General features: G+C 37.3%; 1 protein-coding gene across 1 annotated transcript in view; it reads left to right on the top strand.

Moving 5' to 3' along the window:
* Positions 1-1,150, top strand: part of CDH18 (cadherin 18) — a 434,071-nt gene extending 432,921 nt beyond the window's left edge. Inside the window, exon 11 of the mRNA XM_044657893.1 lies at positions 660-1,150. Coding sequence (XP_044513828.1) covers positions 660-1,150 — 491 coding nt within the window. The remainder of the gene's footprint in view (positions 1-659) is intronic.
* The last annotated feature ends 22,831 nt before the right edge of the window (positions 1,151-23,981 follow it).

The following is a 23,981-nucleotide window of genomic DNA, read 5'->3' as shown; positions in this document are numbered from 1 at the left end:
ATATATGTGTGTGTGTGTGTGTGTGTGTGTATTTTATATATATATATATATATATATATATATATATATATAATATCTAACACTTGTGTAGCACCTAAGGCCAAGTCCTTAGGCACTGTGCTAATTACTTTACAAATATTATTTCATAGGATTATCACAGTCCCAAGGGGTAATTATAATCTCTATTTTATAATTGAAGAAACTGAGGCAAATAGACATTAAGTGACTTGCTCAGAGTCATGCTACTAATGTCTGAGTCCAGATTTGAAGAAGTCATCCTGTCTCCATGCCCAGCGGTCTATATACTGCACCACCTATTACCAATAATGAAAAAAAGCCAGTACTTCCTGTTGTTATATAAACTTAGGTGTTTTTGTGAGATGCCCCCATACAACAAAGAGTTATTGAGTTTTGTTATATGTTAGTTGTGAGGGTAAAATTTGGAAGAAAAAAATAATAAAGGGCGACCACTTTAACCAAACAGGGAAAAATTATAGAGGTTCCCCCCTCCCACCTTGGGATTATCTCTTTAAATAAGATCCGTTAAAAGCTAACGAAACAATAATCTATCTCATTTTTTCTCCTCATTCTTAGTCTGTATGTATGAAACTTTGCCTTTCAGTTTTCCTGACCAGAATTCTCTTGCAATCTCTCCTCAGCAATTGTGGTTCTCTTCATCACTCTCAGACGCAGTAAGAAAGAGCCCTTGATCATTTCCGAGGAGGACGTGAGGGAGAACGTTGTCACCTATGACGATGAAGGGGGTGGGGAGGAAGATACGGAAGCCTTTGACATCACAGCCCTGAGGAACCCATCTGCTGCTGAGGAGCTGAAATACAGAAGGGATGTTCGCCCCGAAGTGTTGTTTACACCTCGCCACCAGCCTTCATCCGCTCTTGACAGTATAGATGTTCAGGAATTTATTAAACAAAGACTGGCAGAGGCTGACCTGGACCCCAGTGTCCCTCCCTATGACTCCCTACAGACATACGCTTATGAGGGTCATAGATCTGAAGCTGGGTCCATCAGCTCCCTGGATTCAGCCACGACACACTCAGACCAGGATTACAATTATCTTGGCGACTGGGGGCCGGAGTTTAAAAAGTTAGCTGAACTCTATGGAGAATTAGAATCGGAAAGAACAAGTTAGGGATGAGCACTCTTGGAATTTGCTTCCTGGGCAACTGGATATATAAGCTCAAGTAATGGTAATGCTAAGGGATGTCAGTAGTGCTGGAAACTGAGCAAGCCTGTACACAGTCTCTAGAGAAACAAGTGCCCTTTTCATGTTTGAAACTGGGTTCTTTGATTGGAAGAAAGTCAAAATTTGAAAATACAGAGAAAAAAAGAAGCTATTGTTCCTTGTGTATATTTTTTAAATGCTCAATAAAGTCTGTGGTACCATTTCATTAACAATACCCTAAATAAGCCAAACAATGACATTTTATTGCAATATGTTTTCTTTTTCTCTCCTAAATCTTCTCTGAAGGCAGATGAAGGCAAACGCTCCCAATAATTAATGTGTAATGTTTGTAGAGGTGGTACCTTGGAGTGTGAATCTAAATGGAGATGAGCCTTGTATTTCCAGTTCTCTGGGATAACTTGAGAAAGCCCAGACTGAGACTCTAGCAGGCACCCTGCTGAAATGGCAGACCTCATCATTTCTCACCCCACTTGGGCTTTCAATTAAATTGAACAAAGCACCAGGCTTCCCTGAAGTGGACTTGTATGCCTAGTTCCTTTCTGCCCTCCCCTCGACTTCTCTCCATAAGAAAATGATGGAGCATGGGGATTTGCTGCCTGTACTGTTATGTATGCAACTTCTGAGCACCAAATGTGCACTGTTGCAGAGAGCGGAGACTATTGTCTCTGTTACCTTTTTTCTTCTTTCTTTTTACTTTTTTTTTTAACCGGAGAGTTTCTTTTTTCCCCCAAGATAGAATGAATGATTTAAAAGATTGTATACTCAGTGAAGCAGAGGAGGCATGGGCAGACTTCAGAAAAACAACAAAAGAAGGGAATATTAACCTCTTCCACTGTTTGGGTAACTTGCTTTCTGGGTTCAGTGACTAGTAGCCAGTTCTATGCTGCACACTGTATTGAGAATTAAATATCATAAAAAAGTTGTTTTTTTTTCCTATTTCAGAATAATAAGTTTACTTGTGAGGAAAATATGATCAGTAAGGTAGAGAATGTTGGCTGTGGGCCTCATGTTTGTTAACTAGTTAGCATTTTTTTAAAAAAGAAAACATTCATTTCTGCAATAAAAGAGGAAAAAATTCCAAACTGCTAAGTTAATATAAGTTGGACAGAAGTCCAATTGGCAGTCACATACATCTTTGTTGTTTTTCTACTCTCTTCATCCCTGCGGTGCCTTCTCTTATATTCTAATTCTTTCCATGTCCTTCCCCTTTCTTTAATTTTCTTTCCATGTTCGAGCATCATGAGCTCACTAAAACGAAGAAGAGGAAATAAACATAGAAAGAAGTTTTATCTTTGTGCATAATATACAGATCATTCAAATTCATGTAGATGATTAAGTTATTCTATCTATAAAACTCATAAAGATGGTTAATGAGATAAGTGATGAATGAGACATCAGAATATTTAATATTTAGTTATAATAGCTTCCTGGAGTTAGAAGGTACCTGAAAGAATACAAACCAGATACTTTAAATTAACTTCCAATTGTAGGTTGCGGGGTCTGGTCAAAAAAGGTAATGATCAATAATACCAAGGCTTCTCCCCTCCTCTTGGTCTGTCTCATAATTGATATGCCACATAATTTTGTTCAGACAAATATAGGATTGGGCTAAGAATTCGTGAATAGGTGAGGAAGAGAAGAGATGCAAATAATATTGATGTAAATATTATTAGATTAAAAGAACAACGATAGAGTTTGTGTTAGAAGTTTGATGATTTCTAAGGTTTTCTCAGATCCAGAATGTTCTGATTTTTAATTTTTTTAAGATATGAAATTGGGTTTGTCATTTATCTAAACCTACAGTGTATTTTATAATTAATTTTTTCAAGTCATATTTTGCCCTACATTCTCTTGCTCCCCATTAAGCATTTAGAAATGAAAAGCCATCAGTCATAATAAAGATAAATAACCCAAAGCAACAATGTAGGACATCAAGAATATTGAGACAATTAATATATTTTCTGAAGGCTGACCTTACATATTAGAAGTTCCTCCTATAAGCTATTAAAATATTTTACTAAGCAAAAATGTTGATTATTTCAAATTTTGCAAAATTTCCCTGCAAACTCTATACACACACACACACACACGCGCGCGCGCGCACACACAGGCACAGGCACATACACCTTCCCCCACCCCAACTCCTTATCTGAAAGCAAATGTATGGTATGTTGGAGAATGCCTTGGACTTGGAGTTAAAAGTTCTGGATTCCCTCAGCTCTGTTATTTATGCAGCCTTGAACAAGTCACTTAAATTCTTCCAGCCTCAGTTTCCTCATCTGTAAAATGGGGATAATAATACCTATTCTGCCTACCTCACAGGGTTGTTGTGAGGATAAAATAACATATGAAAGTGCTTTGTAAACTGTAAAGCACTATTAAAATATAAGGTATTATTATGATTATATTTTGTCAGAGCAGTTGTCTACTTCTGATTGGCTTAAGATGCTTCCAACGGACACAGGTGCACACACACACATATTCGTGCATTTCATGCATTTATATATAAATATATGGCTTTATATTTTTACCACAAAATATATATTATTCATAGGACAACCTCATGGAGCAATCAGGAGTGGGGAGGTGTTATCTAAATATTTCTATTTAGATCTAGATAACAGATTATAACATTTCAGCTTTCTCCTAACTAAGGTGATTTTTCTTTTGAATTTGTATTTTTCCTGATTGTTTCAAAGTCTTGTAGGCATGGACTATTAGTATGTCTTCTTTGACGATGGACAAAGCTAAGTACTTCACAACAGTGGGAGAAACCCTTGTATGTCCAACAAATCAGTATAAGGTATAGAGGGAGTGTGTTTTTCCCTTTGCTATTTTTATGGATCACAGCCAAGTGCCCCAATAAACCAACAGATGTCAATCGGTTTTCTGATCCTACCCTTGTGCAAACTACTGGATTTAGCATTTGCTTTTGAAACTGACCAGTGCTATAATATTAAAGTTTTGAGGTTTGGGGACTAGGTAAGTTTAATTTGAATAATTCTCAATTTATGTTTCAAGACTGAGGAATAAAATGTAATTTAGCTTTTTGCACTGTCTTAGCTTTCCAGGTGTTGCTTTATCATTACTTGCAACATACTGTTGTGTTTCACTGTGTAAAAGCTCATTCAAATAAGAAATACAATGACTTTGGGGAATAGTCTTATGGTACACATGCTCTGATTATGCTAATGTTCCTTTTTACACACACCTTGACAAGAAGAGAGCCCCTTTGGGAATGACTCTATATATTCATGTTATAACCCTTCGCATATGCCCAGAAACTAGAGTGCCAAGCTTTGAAAGCCCGTGCTAGGTTGGGATCAGTTAGAGTTTTGTTTTGTTTTAATCTAGTTACACACCATGAAATATTGTGGATTTGGTGTCACGAAATTACACACATGCTCTGCCCACAAACTTCAATATAGATGTGTTCTTCCTGATGGATCACTGGACTATTATCATGGTTTCATAGGCTAAAGCAAATATTTCTGGCCTGATGCTTTACTCCCAGTTTATTTTTTAAAATACTTATAATGTTCAGTGTCATGGACATTCAACTAATATTTGGGAAGGAAATGAACTTTCCATTGTCATAGACTATTGTAACATTTTGATTTAGGAAAAATTTTTCATTAATTGAAATATTAAAAATAATATATTTAAAATCGACAAATCCAAGAAATTCCAAGAAATTTTCTTGGGAATTTCTTGATACCCAGTTTTATATTATTTCTCATCGATTAGGAAAATACTTTTTAACATTCAGCTTTTTTCAGAGTTCTGACACATTTCAACATAATGTAAACTGATATGTTCAAATGTCATTTTATGCCGTGCTGTTATTCAGGATAAAAAGTGGGTGAAGAAGTGAAGGAGACATGTTTTCATATGATCCATGGATACAAACACATCTTTAGGCAGATTGTGACATATGTTGGTCTATCTAAGCATGTCCATGAGCTTAAGTTTGACATTTCTGGGTCTAAATAGAATATTTCTTTGGCATCAATTTACTCCTTTCCTAAAATATAAAATCTACTCTGGGTATGTAATAAAAGTATGTTGTCTGCCAAGCCTTGTTGAAGGTGGAACCTTCTGAATCAGAAAGAAAGATCCTATCTAAGGTGTTTCTTACCAGAATTTCTTAATACCATTTTTCCTCTGGCAATTTAAATGAAATCAGAGAGGTACTAAACAAGTCCTGGAGAAAAAAACATTCAGGTCCTGTGCTTTAAACCTTGCCCCTGGCATGAGAATTTAAGGTTATAATGTCACCTAAGAGAGTGCTGTTTCCAGAGCTGATTTAGGTTTTCTCCATAGGCTTAAATTATAAGATAGCCTTTGTGAGGGAAATTGTACACAATTACACAATGAAACGCTATTAATTAAAAAACTACAGAATATTTTGAAGGTGAAAAATAAGTGCAATATTAGTTTAGCATAAAAGTGAAAGTTTAGGCCAAATAAACATAAACAACTCATTTAACATCATCATGTTAACACACAGCATAAAAGAGATGGTGTCTGTCTCTTTTCCTAGTGAAAAACAGAATAAAAATCGACTTGGGGGCTCCTGGCTGTTTTTGGACATTTGGAATTTTTTGAGCTTCTAACCATGGTCCTTTTATCTTTCTGTACTATTTACCTTGGTAAGGTCATTCTACAAAACTTCAATAAAGTCCTTACCTTTCCTCTGAGATACAGAACTAAATCTCCAGCTATAATAGGATATGTATACATGAATATTCCATGAGTCAATCAAACTTCAAATCTAAAACTATTATTTTTAACTTTAAACTTCATACTCCTTCTGACTTCTCTGTTTCTACATATGGCCTTTTATCCCATCTCTCTTGTTTTAAAAGCTAGAAGAAAAGAAGCATTTTTATTAAGTACCTTGTTTGGGTAAAGCACAAAGTACTTTACAAATATTATATCCCTTAATTTTCATAACCCTGGTAATTGGGTATAATATTATTGTTCTCATATTACAGTTGATAAAACTAAGTCAGGTGGCATCTAAGTTTAGACATGCTCCATCATCTCACAACTAGTACATGCCTAACACAGGATTCGATCATAGGTCTTATTGACTCCAGGGCCAGAATTCTATTCTCTGGGCCACCTAGATTCCTTTATTGGCATTATCTTTGATTCTTATCTCTTCTTTACCTCTCATTTCCAAATATTTACCAAGCTCTATACATTGTCCTTCAGCAATATTTCTTGCCATCATTCCATTCTTCCTAATCCAGGGTTTTTTAATCAGGGGTTCACAAATTCCTTTAAGGCCCAAAGATGGATTTTAATGCATAAGGTCTAGGGCAGTGATGGCTAACCTACAACATAGGTACCAAAGATGACATTCAGAGTGCTCTCTGGACATGAGGCTGTCCTCCCCAGCCCACCCTCCCAGAGCTCATTAATATAAAGGCAAGAGGGACTCCAGTGGAGCTGCTCCCCTACCCCTCTCCACCATGCCTGAAAACATTTTTATATCCCCTACCTCTCTGTCTAGCAGCCCAATAGGAGGAAACTGGGGGAAGGTGGGCAACTCACAGGCGGCAGAGCTGGAGGGGAGAGGAGTCCTCAGGCCACCCCCCTCCCTTTTTCCAAATGTACCTCTCATCACCCATCCCTCTGCTCAGCAGCCCTATGAAAGCACTTCCTCCCTCCCCTGCTGGGGTAATGGGGTGAGGTGCAGCATGGATCTCAGACTCTGGTGGGGGACTGGCATGGCAATCAGTCTAGGGGTTTGGGGTGGGGTGGCACTGGCACTCTATCTCTAAAAGGTTTGCCATCATTGGTCTAGGGGGAATCTGTGGATTTGTTTTTTTAAAATTAAGAATTATTTTAATAAATTTGTTTTCCTTTTAAATCTTAATTATTTTATATATTTAAAATATTCAGAAAAGAGGTTCATGAAATAAAAAAGGTTCAGAACTTCTAATCCCATTTGAACTATCTTAGAATAGATCTTCATTAATAGCTACCTAGAAAACAAATAAACAAAAAACTCCTCAGTAGTTAGAGCTATCTAAAAGTGGAAAGAGCTGACCAAAGAAGTTTATTCTCTGCTAGTGGTTCCCAAACTTTTTGGCCTACCACCCCCTTTCCAGAAAAAATATTACTTAGCCCCCTGGAAATTAATTTTTTTTAAAATTTTAATAGCAATTAATAGGAAAGATAAATGCACCTTTGATCATCACTGCCCCCCTGGATCGCTGCAGCACCCACAAGGGGGCGGTGGCACCCACTTTGGGAATTACTGTTCTATGCAGAGGTCTCCAAGAAAAAGCTGGTAGGTCATTTGTTGTATACTTGGTGAAGAGAATTATTGTCCAGAAGCAGATTGAAGTTGATGATCTTTGGTATTCATTCCAACTATGATATTCTGTAATTTGGATTCATTCACTCTTTGCTCCTCAGTTGAATAGTGCCTGGAAATGATGAATGAGTATGCCAGTGCCAGTACTATACAGCCTGAACACATATTTTTCCCTAAATATAATTGAGCAATGTGTGAGGAATGTGCATAGAATGAATGCTAAATATTTATACTTAACCTCCCAAATGATTTCAAAGCTTGTTCAGAGACCAAGAAAACATATCTGAAAAATTTCCAGCTTAAAAAAAAAGTAATTGCACATTACAAAATGTATTTGTTGCAGAAAAATACCTTTCATGATATTTTTAGAAAAATTTCCCCAAATATCTTGTCCAGAAAGTAAGCATTTGGTAGCCCTTTTAGAAATACACTATAATCATAGGCAAAATCTATTGAAGAATGGAGACATCATTAGCCTTTTTCAGAGTAACCCCATTTGGCTTGTTTCTACAGGAAGATTGGCTGCTTTGGGCCTGAGGGTGTAATTCTGTATTTCTTCTTCTTAATGGAGACACCTACCCAAGATAGTCTTTAGCAATTCAGTATAACCACAACTGAATGCCCTAGAAAAACTGCCAATGAACTGAAGTCAGGTAGAGGATACTTTTAGACTCCTGAGTGGGTTAATCATATTTAGTCAAGTTACTTGGCTTTCATTTTCCAGGACAGAGCAAATCTCAGAGCAACCCCTTGGAGTAATGGAGTTGAAAACATAAGCTATTTTTATGTCATATAAGATCAAACGTAAACTAATAAGGAAACATGAAATAAAGGGGGGAAAAGTCTCCTTCAGGAAGTAAATTCTTTCAAAATACCCAAGACCAAGAAATTTATGTATCCCATTTTCAAAAATAGCCCAATACATTTGAAGGATAATAATTATGACTGGCCCAGAAAGAATAGTATTATTTTTGCTTTTCTATTTCTGCCTCAAAGTAGCTACTTCTTTCTTCAAAAAATCAATATTTTTTTTTAAAAAGAAACATTCTGTGACATGAAATCAGGGATGCCTATATAACTTGAATTTTATTTTCATAAATGAAGGAGTTTATGATAAAACTATTTTTTCATAAAAAAAAAACAGTCTTTAAAAAACCATCACCAGGTGATGGAGTACTATATTCATACATTTTACCATGCTTACTGACATGAAATATCTTTACCATTATATACAACAGAAATTTCAGGCCCTATTTTAAGATTTAAAAAAAGCAAATGAAATGTTGATATGCAAGAATTCTTGAAGCTTATCATCTCCAGTGCATATATTTCTCTTACTTGGCTTTGAGGTTTTGGAAATATGGATATCTCAGCTGTCAAAGATTTTTATTGAGAGACCAGTAGCATCAGTCAGAAGAAAATAGTTTTGGTTGTAGGAATTAATGTGAGTAATTTGACCACAGGAACTTCCCCTTGACTCAGAATTTACCCATTTTGTCTCCCACTGCAGCCTCTAGAATCAGCAAAGGAACATTAGGGCTGCCTGGGTCATAAAAAGGAAATCTCTATAAAAGATGAGCTTTGGGAAATATAATGGAAACAAGGCCTTCAAGAAGTTTACAAAGTAGGAGGTATCGCTCTTTATCAGGATTTGAGGTGTAGAAAAAGGGTCAAAGTCGAGCTATAAATTCAAGCCTGCTTGTGGGATTGTAAGCATTTCATTACTTTCCCCATCTATAAAGACCTAACAACTGCCAAATCTTGCAAAGAAATAGAACACAAGAGCCATAGCAAGGTAAATGTGCCTCAGGAAAATGATTGCAACCTAGATCATAATAGAATTCAATCCAAAATACATTCATTAAGTACCTACTAGATATAAACTGGGGACACAAACAGGAAACAATGCCTTGTCCTCAAGGACCGTACATTCTCCTGAGATAAAAATTGAAAGTACATACAAATATATATGTAAGAAGGAAATCTCTTGACAACCAAAGCCTTGCTAGACAATCAGTTATTTTCTTTTCTACAATTGAGAAATACTGTATAATGTTAAGTCAGTAACATCAGTATATCACTTTAGCCATTCTCAAAAAAAAAAAAAAATACCATTAGGATTCATTTGGAAAATATTTTAAAATGAAAAGCCATTAGTTATATATAGTTGAAAGAACTGATCAGGTCTGAATATTTATGTGTTTGGGTATGTTTATATGCACAGATATATACAGATATATCTGTGCATATACAGATATATGTTAATATACATAGATATATATGTATACATACATATATCTAAAATCCCTAAATTGTTAGAATATTCCTATTTTCCTCAGTTGTCTTCCTCTTTTTTCCTTCCTTTCTTGTTCCTTCCCTCCATTCCTTTCTTGCTCTCTCTTTCTTATTTTTCTCCACCCACCCCACTTTGATATTTTTAGAAAAGCCTTTCAAAATGTCATGTAACATCAATTCATCTATCTCATGGATTTTCAGACAAGTTAGGAAGTATGTTTTGTCTTTCTGAAGTAGAAAGTGGTTATCATGTTATTTTCATGGTTTTGGTCTTCAACATACTCTCCCCTATCTATCAGTAATCTCACTTTGATTGAGCTCTCTTTTGCTCTTCCTCCCCCAAAAATAATAAAAGCAAAATTCTGTTTAGGAAAAAAAATAATCTGTCATCTTTCTGTCAACATTCCTTATTTTACTGAAGTGAATGGATTCCATTTTTCTTAGAATATACAAATATACATAAAATATATATACATGGACAGACACATTCTGATCTCTGGGCAGAACTTAAATATTAATTTTCATTTTTCTTTTTTCCAAATATAGACCAAGGAAAAATAATTTTAATAAATACATAAACTTAGCCCAACCTGCAAGGAAAACTAATAATCTAAATGATTAATTTTCAAATTACTTCTTTAGATTATAATCTTTAATAAGGATTTACAAATTAGAAAGTATTTTTTTCTCTTTAAATTGTATCTCTCCACTTATAGCCCATATCAGAAAGGTGATTATAGGAAGAATGTTATTAACTAGCTTTCTGCTAATTGGCAGCATTTTAGTTGTATAGTGCTACGTTTTGCAGAAATACAACATTGATCTCACTCAACTGTTATTCTGTTCAAGCTCAGAAAGCATAACTAATAAGTTTGTCCCAATCAGTAAATCAAATCAGTGTTTTGTAGAATTTCCCTGTTAATGTTATACTTTTTTTCTATTTATAGGTTGAGGCATAATTTCTGTTAGTTTCATTTGGGGGTTCAGCTAAATTTCCAGCCCACAGTTAGTCCTTTGTGATTTTTGTTTTGTTATGCATTTTCATCAGGGTGAAATAAAGGCCACTATAATTGTTACACTCAGTTACTCTGATAGTTTAAACAGGCACTGAAACTTTTTTACCTGAATTTATAGAGTCTTAAGACATCAACTCCACTGAGACCTCCAGAGGAAGCATTGAACAAAAAGAAAAATGCTAGAGTTCCCAAGAGCTTATTGGGTGGGAGCAAAACAAGCCAAATAATAATTTGCCAAAGGGAGAGGAATTGTCTACCTCAGGGGTCAGCAACTTAGGGCTCTCAAACCATATCTGGCTCTTTTGAGGGCCAGATATGGCTCTTTCTGCGGGAGCCATAAAGTCAATTTTTTTTTCAGGCGCTGTTACAGGAGCGTGCACTGTTACAAGAGTGCGCACTGTGAGCACTGTACGGTGCTCATGAAATTAGATTTTTAAAAATGTGGTGTTTATGGCTCTCATGGCCAAAAAGGTTGCTGACCCCTGGTCTACCTTCTTGAGTTCAGTCTTTATAAATCTAGAGTTTGGTGTATTGGGCCATAGATAATAGAGGTCCAGTTGGGGGGGCAGGGAAGGACTTGATAGTATTTAGCATAAATTTTTGCATTTACAAGTGAGAAAATTGAAGGACATATTCCATATGATTAGTGACAGAACTACGTGTAAAATTCAAGCCTCTCAATTCTCAATTCAGATTACTGAGTCAAAGAAGAACCAATAACTAGAGTGAGGAAACCAACTCCTGGATGTGCCCCTTTGACTATCCTTTCTCTCAGCTTCTTCATCTGGAAAATTCAGCTAGTACCTACTCTACTTATTACACAGGGCTCTTAGAAGATCTGATGAGAGGAACCATGCTATAAAACTAGTCTAGAGTAGGATCATTGATTTAGAGCTAGAAGGGAGTTCCATCAAGTTCAATGCCATCATTTCATAGTTAAGAAATTCAGCCAAATGATTTGTACATTGCTTGTAGGTAGCTAAGGTGGGATTTGTACTTAGATCTTCCTAACCCCAAATCCAGCATTCAATCCATGGTACCACCTACTTGCCTAAAATCATGGGTACTATAATGGTTAGAATGGGTGGTCACCAAAAACAGTAATTAACCCTTAAGTCACAAGACTGTTAATAGCTAGATTTATCAGTAAGAAAAAAAATAAGAGAGAAATATAGACAGGAGGTAAATAATTTCCTAGCCTAATAATCCAGAGCCTAAAAACTCAGTGTCTGTCTCCAAATCTCAGCTTCTGGAAATAACACCTTCCTCCACACCCACACCCCACCTACACTTATACCCACACCTACACTTATACCTACACTTATACCTACACTTATACCCACACCCACACCCACACACCTCATCCTCCCAGCTTCCTGCAGGGTCTTATCATATAAATCCTTACTACACTCACTAGCTCTCTTATATCACTCCCCAGGAACCAATCACAATTCCTCAATTAGTGTGAAGATAGGATTAACTCTCCCCTTGTATATTTTTAGCTAATCAAATCAAGAATTTAAAATACCCCTACTTAACCCTAAATAAGACAGTTCAGGAGTCACTTACTAGAGTAAGCTCATACCTCCTCTACTGCCTTCCTCCTCCCCCACTCCTTGGGTGCTAGGCAAATTGAAAGGCTGCCATTGGTTTCTGTGAAGAAGGGGGAATGATAGGAAGTGACAGGAATTGACTTGGAAAAAAAGGAGCATAAAAAGAAGAGACCATGATGGTCTAGAGGCTTTTCCTTCCTGGCTTCTGGAGAGATTGGTTTCTGAGATTCATTCCCTTCCTGGAGTTTGGAGTGAGTAGCTGAGATTCCTGCCTTGGCTTTGGAAGAGGCTGTGGTGGTGGAACTCTGGCTGAAGACACTATGGGGACCTCTGGCTGAGGATTACTGGGAAATCCACATGGAGGCAAGGGATTTAAGGAAGCCCATGCTAGGGATGAGCCTGGCTTCTCAGGAGAAGGGCTGGTAGGCTTATTAGAATTTGTCTCTTTACATACATTTTTTCACTTTCGCTCTTCCTACTTCTTTGTAAATAAAGCTGCTAAAAGTCATTTTTTGACTTAAGCTGTAATATTTTTAAATTGGTGACAATTACTTTAGAATTCTCATATTTAGCATAAAAATCTAAATTTAAATTCTTACATTAGCCTGGCATAACCTAGTGGGGCAGTGCCTGTGGGATCAACTCCCTGGTTGCTGATTGACCCAAATTCAAAACAAATGGAAGGGAAGTCCATATCTCTGATTGATTAAATCAAAATACAAATTCCCTTCTCACAGTACTATTTATGGAAATGTGTTTTTCTTACTTCTAAAAATAATAAATCTGTTTTCCTTGAGCTACCTTACTATACAGATTCATTAGACATAGACTAAACCAGGTTATAGGAAAGAGCCAATTAAAAGGCTGCAATGAGCCCGGAATTTTGTTCATATCCAGAAGTCTTTTTTAAAGTATTGCTCAAGGGGGCAACTGGATAGTTGGGTAGCTTAGTGGATTGAAAGCCTGGCCTAGAGTTGGTGGATCCTAGGTTCAAATCTGGCCTCAGATACTTCCTAACTATGTAATCCTGGGCAAGTCACTAAACCCCATTGCCTAGCTTTTACCACTCTTCTGGCTTAGAACCAAAACATATTATTGATTCTAAGGTGGAAGGTAAGGGTTTAAAAAATTAAAAAATTAAAAATATTAAATAAAATCTTGCTCACTTCTAGAGGCTTCATGAAGTTTGCTGGCTGACCCTTACGAGTGGAATCAGCCTAAGCCACTTAAATCAACTTTATGGTCAGCTTTTGCTACCAAACATCCTGAAATCTCCTACCTCTGTGTTCTATCTATCTCTGGAAGAAAATGCTCATTTTCTACTCCCAAATCCTCTCAATACCTCTCTTTGTGGCATGTAAGATAAATTGTCTCTACCCCTCTCAAGCTATGGGATCTCTGCTTTGAATGTCTACTGATTTGCATGTCTATACTTTCCCTTTTAATAAATAACCCTTTTAACTCAACCAGGACTCCTCAATATTTGAGAAATGGGTTTTTCTCATTTTACATGTTCAAGATTCTTTCACTAACTAGATGTATGATGCTGAATAAGTCATTTAACATCCCTGAAACATTGGCTTTCTAACCTATAGAAAGTGGATATGATTAAGTATCTAAGATCATCTCAGACTCTAAAGTATTATCATTCTATTTTCATGATTTTTGAAAAGTTTTGTATGTTATACAATATTAATATAAGAAATTATTATTATAGCTAACTCTATCCCAACCCTCACCTAAGGCTTACCTTGAGGTTGCTATAGCAAATGTTTAAATGCATCCATCTGGAGGTGAGATATCTGTGCCCATATTTGGATAAAGCTATCAAAAGAACAACATTTCTTCTGAATTAAGATTTAACTACAAATCCCTCCTCCATTTATAGTTAAGAAAATGTCAGGGTAATATGTACACATGGATCCAAGACATGAAAAATGGCCAATTTATTATGTGACCTTGGGATGAACATTATGTGACCTTCATTGGATGTAAGTTTTTTCATTTGTAAAATGCAGTTAATAATACTTGTATATCCAGCAACAGACTGTCATTTTTTGCTTGAGTGCCACCCTGGGTATGTATAGAGAAGCTAAACATCACCAGTAGTCTGTTCACTAGCTATTAAATCTCTTGGTCATATGTAGTGGCTAGGTGATACCTTAGATAGAGTCAGGAAGGACCTGGGTTCAAATTTGACCTCAGAAACTTATTAGCCACATGCCCCTGAGCAAGTTATTTAACTTCTGTTTGCCTCAGTTTCCTCAACTGTGACTTTATCCACAAGTGATGATATAGCACCTACCTTACAGGGGTTTAGAGGAAGTTTTAGCTTGATGCTTGACACAAAACAAGTACTCTATAAATGTTTATTCCCTTCCTATTGTGAGCTCTTAGAAAGAAAACCTCCCTCACAGGACTACTATAAGAGATTTAAATTGTAATGTTCTATAAAATGAGTCATTATTAGCTTGATTGAATAATAATTAAATGGCACATACTGAGAACTTAATTCACTTATTGTCTATATTTGAAGATTTTTATCACCTACTTTTTTTCTTCTAGTCCATGCCGACAATAATGAACAAAAGTGAATATTTTCATGGTTTTGTAAAAAATCCAAACAACCTTCCTAAAGTTAGAATTTTTGTATTTGAAAGTCTCTTATGATAGTTTATACAAAACAGGAGTTATCTGTGGATTTGAGGAAAATTAATATCATTTATGCTGCAGTATTTAATAACCAACATTACTTTGTAATCCAAATTTCCTTCATATTTTTGTCAGACCCCATTTCTGAAGGGCAGGTAGCCCCCAAGGAATCCCTCTGCTCATTAACCAGCTTAGTCTGGGCCCTTTTCCCAAGTGAGACCCTTGCTTCTCTTTACCCTTTAAGCAATGATCAAGGCCCTCTCCAGGGGACAAGTTGCCTATCTTTAACTTTCTAATCAAAATTAAGAGTGGGCATTCTTTTCCAGGGATGAATGGAACAAGGAAGTAGGATGTTTCAGGATGTTTGGTAACCTGGAAAAATACAGAACCACCAAAGCAGTTACAAAAGAAAATGTCATTAATCAGGACAAGGGAGGCAATGCTCTTATGGCCAACACACAGAGCCAAAACACAAACTGAACTAAGCCAAGCTCTAGGACTCTGAGAACACTGTCTCCAGGAAAAACCGCCAATAATGGGAATTCCCACTGAACAGTAGAACTAAGGGTCTTATATATACATTAGGGAATATAGGAAAAGGACATTGATTGGTTTACAAAGTGTCTTTAGAAAGAGGATGTCACCAGAGGCTAGAATACCTGGCTTGGCCTAGATACAATAAGAGAAACTAAAAGTTCAAAAAGAATACTTTAGATAATATCTGCTAATCCTATCTAGGGTCGTCACTGGGTAGCTAAATGTTTTATAAAACCAGGTTGTCAGAGATAACCTAGTTTGTAAGGGGATGACCAAACTGGGAAACCTGATTGAAAACACTTGTTTTTCTAGCCAGATTGCTAAAGGCACCTGGGACTCATAAAGGAACAAGCAGTCCTTAAGTGCCCCAGAGGGGCATAATCAGCCATATCTGAAGGTCCTCCCACTTTCTGTAGCTAGAGAGGAATCCTTTTACCTGAGGATTAGTCTTGACCACCCAAGTATGAAGTAATAAGTAAGAGCTGCTAGCCACTGACATACCTCCTCATTAAAATGTCCAGCAATCACAATTTCTTTGCCTTTGCCAGGTGAGATCTGAATGATGACTGTCTGGCCAGTCACCAGAAAGACTTGCTTAGGTTTCAAAAACCCTGCCAGCTCTCAGTGTTTTGTCTTTTTTTACACAAATGAAGGCACACCAAAAACTCATTTTGAAGTGCCCGGAGTCTGATCCCCAAAAATGGGTCTTAAAAACCAGCAATGCAATATGCAATGGGACTTTATTGTCTTAGCTTAAGCTAAGGGACTCATGCCACAAGTCAGCATTGACCCCTAGCTGTGGGGGAAGCTGAATAGTTAAGGATGGGCAGGTAGGGGGGTGGAGGGCAGGACCTTGGGGGATAGGATGTCTGCAAGGCTGGAATTCCTGCAGATAAGAGGGATGTCTGCAAGGTGGAAGTTCCCACAGATAGGAAGGATGTCTGCAAGGCAAGAGTTACTGCAGGTAAAGGTGTTTTATTATGCAGGGACCTGGAGACTAAAAGGTCCTTTTCACTATAATGACATACAGGGGTCTGGATTTTTAATTCTGACTCTTTCTAGGTTCTACAATTTATGAATAGTTTTGATCCCCTATTAATAAACTTTTATCTTGGTCATAAAATTGCTTCAGTTTACCCTTTTGTTAAATTTCACTGAAGACAGATTCTACTTAGGCATTGTATATTTGTAGGGCCTATGCAATACCTATTGAAGAAATAAAATTGTAAGTAAATGAAGCAACAATAGAATAAGTCCATTGTTTATTATTATTTTTGACTTTGTCCTTTTGCTTCCAGCTCTTAGAATAGTGCCCTATCTGTATTTGTTACCTAATGAGTAATTATCAGATTGTATTACATGAAACTGGTGTGGTATTGGAAACTTTCATCTGAGACTTGGGCAAAAGTGAATGCAACATTTTCCCTAGACTTTTCCAAGTCTGTTTGGGGCTCTAGCTCCTTAGTATGTTCACATATCCTTTATCTCAAATGGGAAATTTGATTTAATTAACATCTATTGGGAGCTTTTTCTATTCAGAGATCTGCATTAGATACTTGGGAATAATAAGGAACAACAAGGAACAAGAGGATAATGCACAAATACAGATACCTCTATTACACTTTAACATATGATAAGTTAATTGGAGGGGGCCAAAACAAAACTCCTTGATGTCAGCTGAGGAAATGGTCTTTACTAATTAATTAGTGAGATGTAGTGAGCCTGTGTGAGAAGGGAATCAAAACAAAACTTATTATCTTTTCCTTAAAGCCTTCCCTCTTCCAAGATTCCCTATGTTCTATTGCTGGTCATCCAGTCTTTCAATCTTAAGTCATCCTAGACTCTTCTTTTGCCTTCACCCAGTACATCTTATTATACTGCTAATTGCTATTTCTACTTTCACAACACCTATTAATAGATAATATTCTTCTCTTCACTCAGTCATAAACCTTTTACAGATGCTGATGGTCTCAGAACTCAATTTCGGCAATCATTTTCTGGTGGCTGCTTAAAGTCTCTTTCCCCTCCAATCTATCTTCCACTCAACTGCCAAAGTGATCTTTGTCAAGGGAAGGTCTGACCAGAGTTCTATCCTACTCGATAAACTTCAATGACTCTCTATTACCCAGAATCAAACATAATATCTTCTCTTTGCACTTAAAATTCTTGACTACCTTTAAGGGGAAAATAGATTTTTGGGTTTTAATTATTTAATTAATAACTAATTAATTTAATTTTGATATGTAAGTGACAGGAGCAGACTGCCTGCCTTGGTTAGTACCTGGAGCCCAGTTCCTGATAGAATTCTGTGGTGGTGATAGGAGTTGCAGCTTTCCAACTATCACTTGGTCTCTGGGGATAAGGGAGGTCCTGGAGGCTGCCTTTCTGTCTCTTTGCTGGTGTTCTCTTTGCTGCCCAAGGAGGTGGCACAAACTTTGGCTCATGGAAATTCCTCGAACCAGAGTGGCAGATGTGGAAAGAGGAGGAAGTTGGAAGTTTTGGGAAGAGCTGTGAAAAGAAGGATCTACAGTTTAAAGAAGAAAATCTGGGTTTTTGTTCCTCTATGATTACAGAGTTGAGCAGCCTGGGCGTTGCCTTTTCAGGCCTGAAACCACTAGGCCAAAACCTTGACTGACAGGATGTTGGAAACCTAACTGAGACACTAGAAGGAGGCAATACTGAATGATATATTATAATAATAATTAGAAATAGGCTTAGTTAGTTAGAAATTGGGTAAGTTAGTAGTGAGAGCAGGTCCAATTTTTACTGGATGGAAGAAGATCCTGTGAGGGACTTTGAGTTGGGTTGGTTGGAGGCACAAATCCATTAGTATTTAGAGATCTGTTCTGCTTTTACCTTTCCATTAAACCTTTCAATCCTTATAACCTTAATAAAGGGAGGTTTGTTATTAACCACTGTCTCCACTGTTTCATCAGCCTAAATCCCTAAAGAAGTCCTCACTGTTCTTCCCAGCTTATTTCAACTTTCCTTACAAAGTTAAACCAACTGGCCCTTCTTACTACAAACAGCTTGTGCAGAGGGAATTTCCTCCCTTACCCCTCCTGGATTGCCAACCAGGTCCATCTCATTATGTACATGATAAAAGGGTTTGGGTGGAGCCCACCTAGGTCTTTTTGGCTAACTACCTCCCAGAGCAAGGAGGAGAAAGGACAGATGGAGAATCCAAAGGATGAGTCACAAGTAGTCAGACTTTAGAGTAAGAAAGGGACTTTAAAATCTATGCTTATTTATCTTTTCTATTTCAATGATTATTCATAAACTTTATAGAAAATAAGAACATGGCAGAGATTCATTTTTAAACATAACAAGCTATAACCCCAAATTAACAACACTGCCTAGTCCATCCCTACCTTTCTAGTCTTCTTATGCTCTGCTCCCTTTGACATTCTTTATAATTCAGAAACACTAATTTTCTTGTTCCTCATGCATAATCATATCCCATTCCCTGACTCTACAAGTTTTCGTGTACCTGGGATGCTCTTCTTCATCTCTGCTCAAATTTTTTTCTACCTTCCTTAAAGACTCAACTCAAATCTCACTTTCTACAAATGTTTTCCTTGTTAGATTTCCTCCCATTTATTGTATATATCTATAGACATGTATTTCTTTATTTTTTTGTATACGTAGTTGTTTTCATATTGTCTCTCAATTAAAATATGAGCTACTTGAATGAAAGTTCTGTGTTTTTTTAAACTTTCTTTGTATTGTTAGCACAGGTCCTGGTCTTAATTACTTGTTGACTTACTGACATTTGAGTTGGGCATTAAAGGATAGGTACAAATTCACCAGACCCAGAAGGAGGAGGGAGATCATGAGATCATGCCAGGCAAAAAGGTGTACTTTCCTATGAGACTTAATTTGTTGCAGACTCCATACCAAACCTAATCTAAAAGCCAGCAAAAGCTTGGGACAGGATAATAATGCTTCCTTTGGGATTCAGGCTTTTTCACTTCATATCATAGACAGTTATCCTTCACAAAGATAAAGAGAAATTGGATTCTACAAGCATACATACAAAACAACTATTAAGGAAAGAAAAATGAATGCTTTAGATTAACTCAGTAATTTTTTAAAAGGTGGTTCTGTATGAAATGATTCTTCCTGGCTGTTGTTCCTGCCACTGTGGTGGCTTTTTCTTTTCTTTTCTTTCTTTTCTTCTTTTTTTAAAAATCTCACTGATTGTCATTAATGGCTCCAGTGACACTTGGACCATTTTTACTATCTATAAGCCACAAAAGGGTATTTAAAAACAAAACAAAATGAAAAAGAACATTCCTGGCTTAGCCAGCCTCTCCCAGCTCTATATTCATTGTTACATGTTTGATATCAAAGCCACACAGGCAGGGGTTCAAAAGGGGATATCCCTGACAGCTGTGCGACTTCGAACTCTGCCTGTCTTGTGTCCAAATGCTTTTTAAAGTAAAGTAAGACTAATGGTATCTGAAATCCAACGCCTGAATTTTATTGAGTCAGCCGAGTGTGAGGCCTAATTCATTATTTTACCATTTCAAGTACATGACTAGATAGTGTCCTCCCCCTAACTGATGCAGGGACAGGGAATGGAGGTCAATAGCCTGTCTTGTCCTTAATGACGGATTTAACACCTCATACACATCGCTATCTCTGGAACACCTTGTATTCATTTAATGGTCTGTCTTAAAACTAACTTGGAATTCATTTCAGTTAAAGAAAGTGTCCTGGATTTTGGATTTCAAGAACCTGTGTTTGTACCTGGACTATGCTTTTAATGACCTTGGGGATGTTAACTTAATATCTTTTGGACTACTAATTGTTTATTCATCTCCGTGTAAGGAGGCTGGGTCTCCCAGAAAAACTGAAGATATTCTGAGTCTATATGTTGTATCCATAGCATCTAAATCCTATTGATGTAGCTATTCTTTCTAGATTTTTTTCTGGACTTTTTCTAGAAGGAAGACACTAATAAGCTATCATTTATTAAGATAATAAAATTAAGAGAATTATTAAGACAATTAAGATAATAATCTCATATTAAATAATTATTAAGGAAATATTGAGATAATAATGTTAGCATAACAAAAATATAAGCAAGGTGGAAATATTAATAGAATATTTTCCCATAAACCTCTAGATCAGTAGTTCCCAAACTTTTTTGGCCTACTGACCCCTTTCCAGAAAAAAAATATTACTTAGCTCCCTGGAAATTAATTTTTAAAAAAATTTTAATAGCAATTAATAGGAAAGATAAATGCACCTGTGGCCATCACCGCCCTCCTGGATCGCTGCAGCACCCACCAGGGGGTGGTAGCACCCACTTTGGGAATCACTGCTCTAGATGATCTCCACCTTTGTACGAAAGAGTAGACATACATAAGAATTACCCATTGGGGATTATGTACCCAAGAACATGAGTGACCAGGGCATATTACAGGTTCATCGATATCTTTTGACACTATCATTATACATCTCTGCTGTGAATACTCATCCCTGAGTATTAAATGACTGATGTTCCATACTGGGTGTCATGGTAAATCCACTCTCCTTCTCTCTCCTTCACCCAACCTTTCTAGATATGATGTTCTTACTTCAGGCTTCTATAGTCTTATGGGGAAACACTTGTGGGTAACTTAAATATTATTGGGTTCAGAGAAAGGGGAGAAGGAGAACTGTTTGTACAGGGATAATAGACTGGAAATAACAAACTGGGGAAACACAAACCCCACCAAAGTACAAGAAATGGGAAATTATGGATTGGCAGTTGATACCAACTGCCGCCACAGATCCACCTAGCCTGGGAGTCTGTGAAACTAACAAGTGAGTAGACTGGGACCAAAGAATTATAAAAATACACGTTTAATACAGACTATAGGGTTAGAGATGATGGGAGAAGTCACACTTAACCTAAAATACTAAGGATCAAAATCAGGGTTAAAAGTTGAAGATCTGGGAAATCCCCACACTATACTAAGCAGGCAGCTGAGACACAAGGGATAAATGGGATCTCACGTAGATGGTCAATAGGTCTTGGTCAAAAGTAGTGTAAGTATACTCCAAGAGCACAGGAACCAGCTGAATAACTCTTCAGAGAAAATCAGAGAGATTGACTTTGCTTGTCCACCAAGAAAGTCAGAAATCTCAACCTCTACTCCTCAATCCTGGCAGTTGTAAGGTGCCAGGTATTGCTTTTAGATACCCAAAATCCACAGGTCTCTCAGGTCAAAGTTTTCACAACTTCTTCAAAACCCAAACTGCCTTTTTGAGAGAGTCCACTGTGTTCCATGTTGGAATCTCAGCTCTTGCCTGTCTATTTAAGCTTCCAAAATGCTTTAAAATCTATTTCCCTTTTACAATAGTCCTCACCTCTGATCTTCAATGATTTTTTTCTTCCCCAAAAGGAAATCAGCTCTATAATCTCTTTTACTTTTTTGTTTGCTTTGCTTGTTTGATTATAATCTAGAGCAGTGATGCACAAATTTTTTTTTTTTAAATAAACCCTTACCTTCTGTCTTGGAGCCAATTCAATACAGTATATTGGCTCCAAGGCAGAAGAGTGGTAAGGGCTAGGCAATGGGGGTCAAGTGACTTGCCCAGGGTCACATAGCTAGGAAGTATCTGAGGCCAGATTTGAACCTAGGACCTCTCATCTCTAGGCCTGACTCATAATCCACTGAACTACCCAGCTGACCCCAGCAAACTTTTTAAAGAGGGAAAGGAAAGGAAATGCTCATCTGTCAGTCTATTTCTAAGGCAACTTTTTCGAAGATTCATTGTATTTTATCCTACTCATTGTATTCAGCAGATTAGGAATAATGTCCTGTGGCTGGATAGAACATTTCAGGGGGGCCAAATCTGGCCCCCTTAGGATATCCAATCCATAGTCAAGACCTGTGTCTTGTAGGGTCCTAAAAACCCTCTTCTGTCCTCTGAGGACTTCCCTAGAGCAGACTCTTAAGACCTCACACCTTGACTGTGTCAGTGGTCTGCTGGTTGGTTTTCTTGCCTCAAATCTGTCCCTTTTCCAAGTTATCTTCTACTTAGCTGCTAAACTGAACTTCTTAGAGTTGAGGTCTACTCAAATTATTCCTCCACTATTCAATAAACTCTAGAAGTCCCTTATCATCTCTAGCATCATACATAAAACCTCTGACTTAAACTTCTTCATAATTTGGCATTTTACCACTTTCCAATTTTCTTACACCAAAGTCCTTTGTATTTGGAATGTTTTTACTGGCTGTTCCCTATGCAAGGAAATGTCTCCCTCCTCATATCTGCCTCTTCCTTTATCCTTAGCTTCTTGAAAGTGAAGAAGGATGGTTTCCAGTATGAACTTTATCTAGACCAAAGGGCTGGTCAGGACCTCAGGTGGTTTCCCAATGGTTTACAATATACTGACAGTCTGGATAAGAACTTTCCTGGGATGATGTAGAGATAAGAATGACCTGGGACAATGTTGAGATAAGAAGATCCTGGAGACTGATTAAGCCCACCAAGATTCCAACTCCTATCCCTTCCCCCATTCCAGTTACTTTAAAAGAACCCTGCTGGTGGCTCAGGGGTGGAATGCTACTTTACAGCTTTCCCCTGGTGCACCAGCTCAATAAATAGACCTCCTTGTGTATTGCAGTGTAGGTCTCAGTTTGTTGGGTGGGCTCACAAGCTTCATCTTAAATCTTACCTTCTATAAGAAGACTTCACAATCTGATAATGCTGGTTCCTTCAATTTTTTAATATCTCCAATTTATACTGTATATATCTTGTTTATAATATTCTTAGCATAGTATCTGACACATAGTAGGTACTTAATAAATGCTAGCTGGATGACTGACCACTCACCTATCCAAAATAATGAAAAAGATCAGCTACAGTCTATCCATAATAAGAACAGTCTGTTGGTTCTCTGATATGCAGAATTGGGTAGCCATTTTTCTGGGTGTGCAAGTTTGCAGTTGCCACTTTGGAACACAGAACCTGGCAGAGCACCCAGGGCATGTGCTAGGGTGACAGTTAAGGACATGGTATAAAAGGGGCTCCACAAACCCCTGGGAGCTTCACTTCCCTCTCTCATCTTGAGGGCTAAGGAGGAAGGTGGTTTGGGCTCAGGGTGGTTTGGGAGTTTCTAGTTAGGCAGGCAGGGACATATTCCATTGCTAGTCAAATTCAATACTTCATTGGTCTAGTCAAGGCTAATGTCAAAAGCAACTGTTATGAGCAGCTAAGAGGGCCTAGGCAGATGATGATGATGGAATATGAATAGTGTGAGAGACCTTAACCTGGGCTGAATGTGCATTTAGATTAGTTCCCACACCAGCAGGGTTAGGTCTCCTTTAAGCCCAAGATTCTCTGCCAAAGCCCCAGGGGCCTTAGAACCAATCCAGCCAGGCATTTTGAAATGT

The sequence above is a fragment of the Gracilinanus agilis genome, chromosome 1 (assembly GCF_016433145.1).
Source record: "Gracilinanus agilis isolate LMUSP501 chromosome 1, AgileGrace, whole genome shotgun sequence".
NCBI classification, from domain to species: domain Eukaryota; kingdom Metazoa; phylum Chordata; class Mammalia; order Didelphimorphia; family Didelphidae; genus Gracilinanus; species Gracilinanus agilis.
The sequence above is the reverse complement of the archived record's forward strand: the minus strand, read 5'-3'. Positions and strand labels throughout refer to the sequence as shown.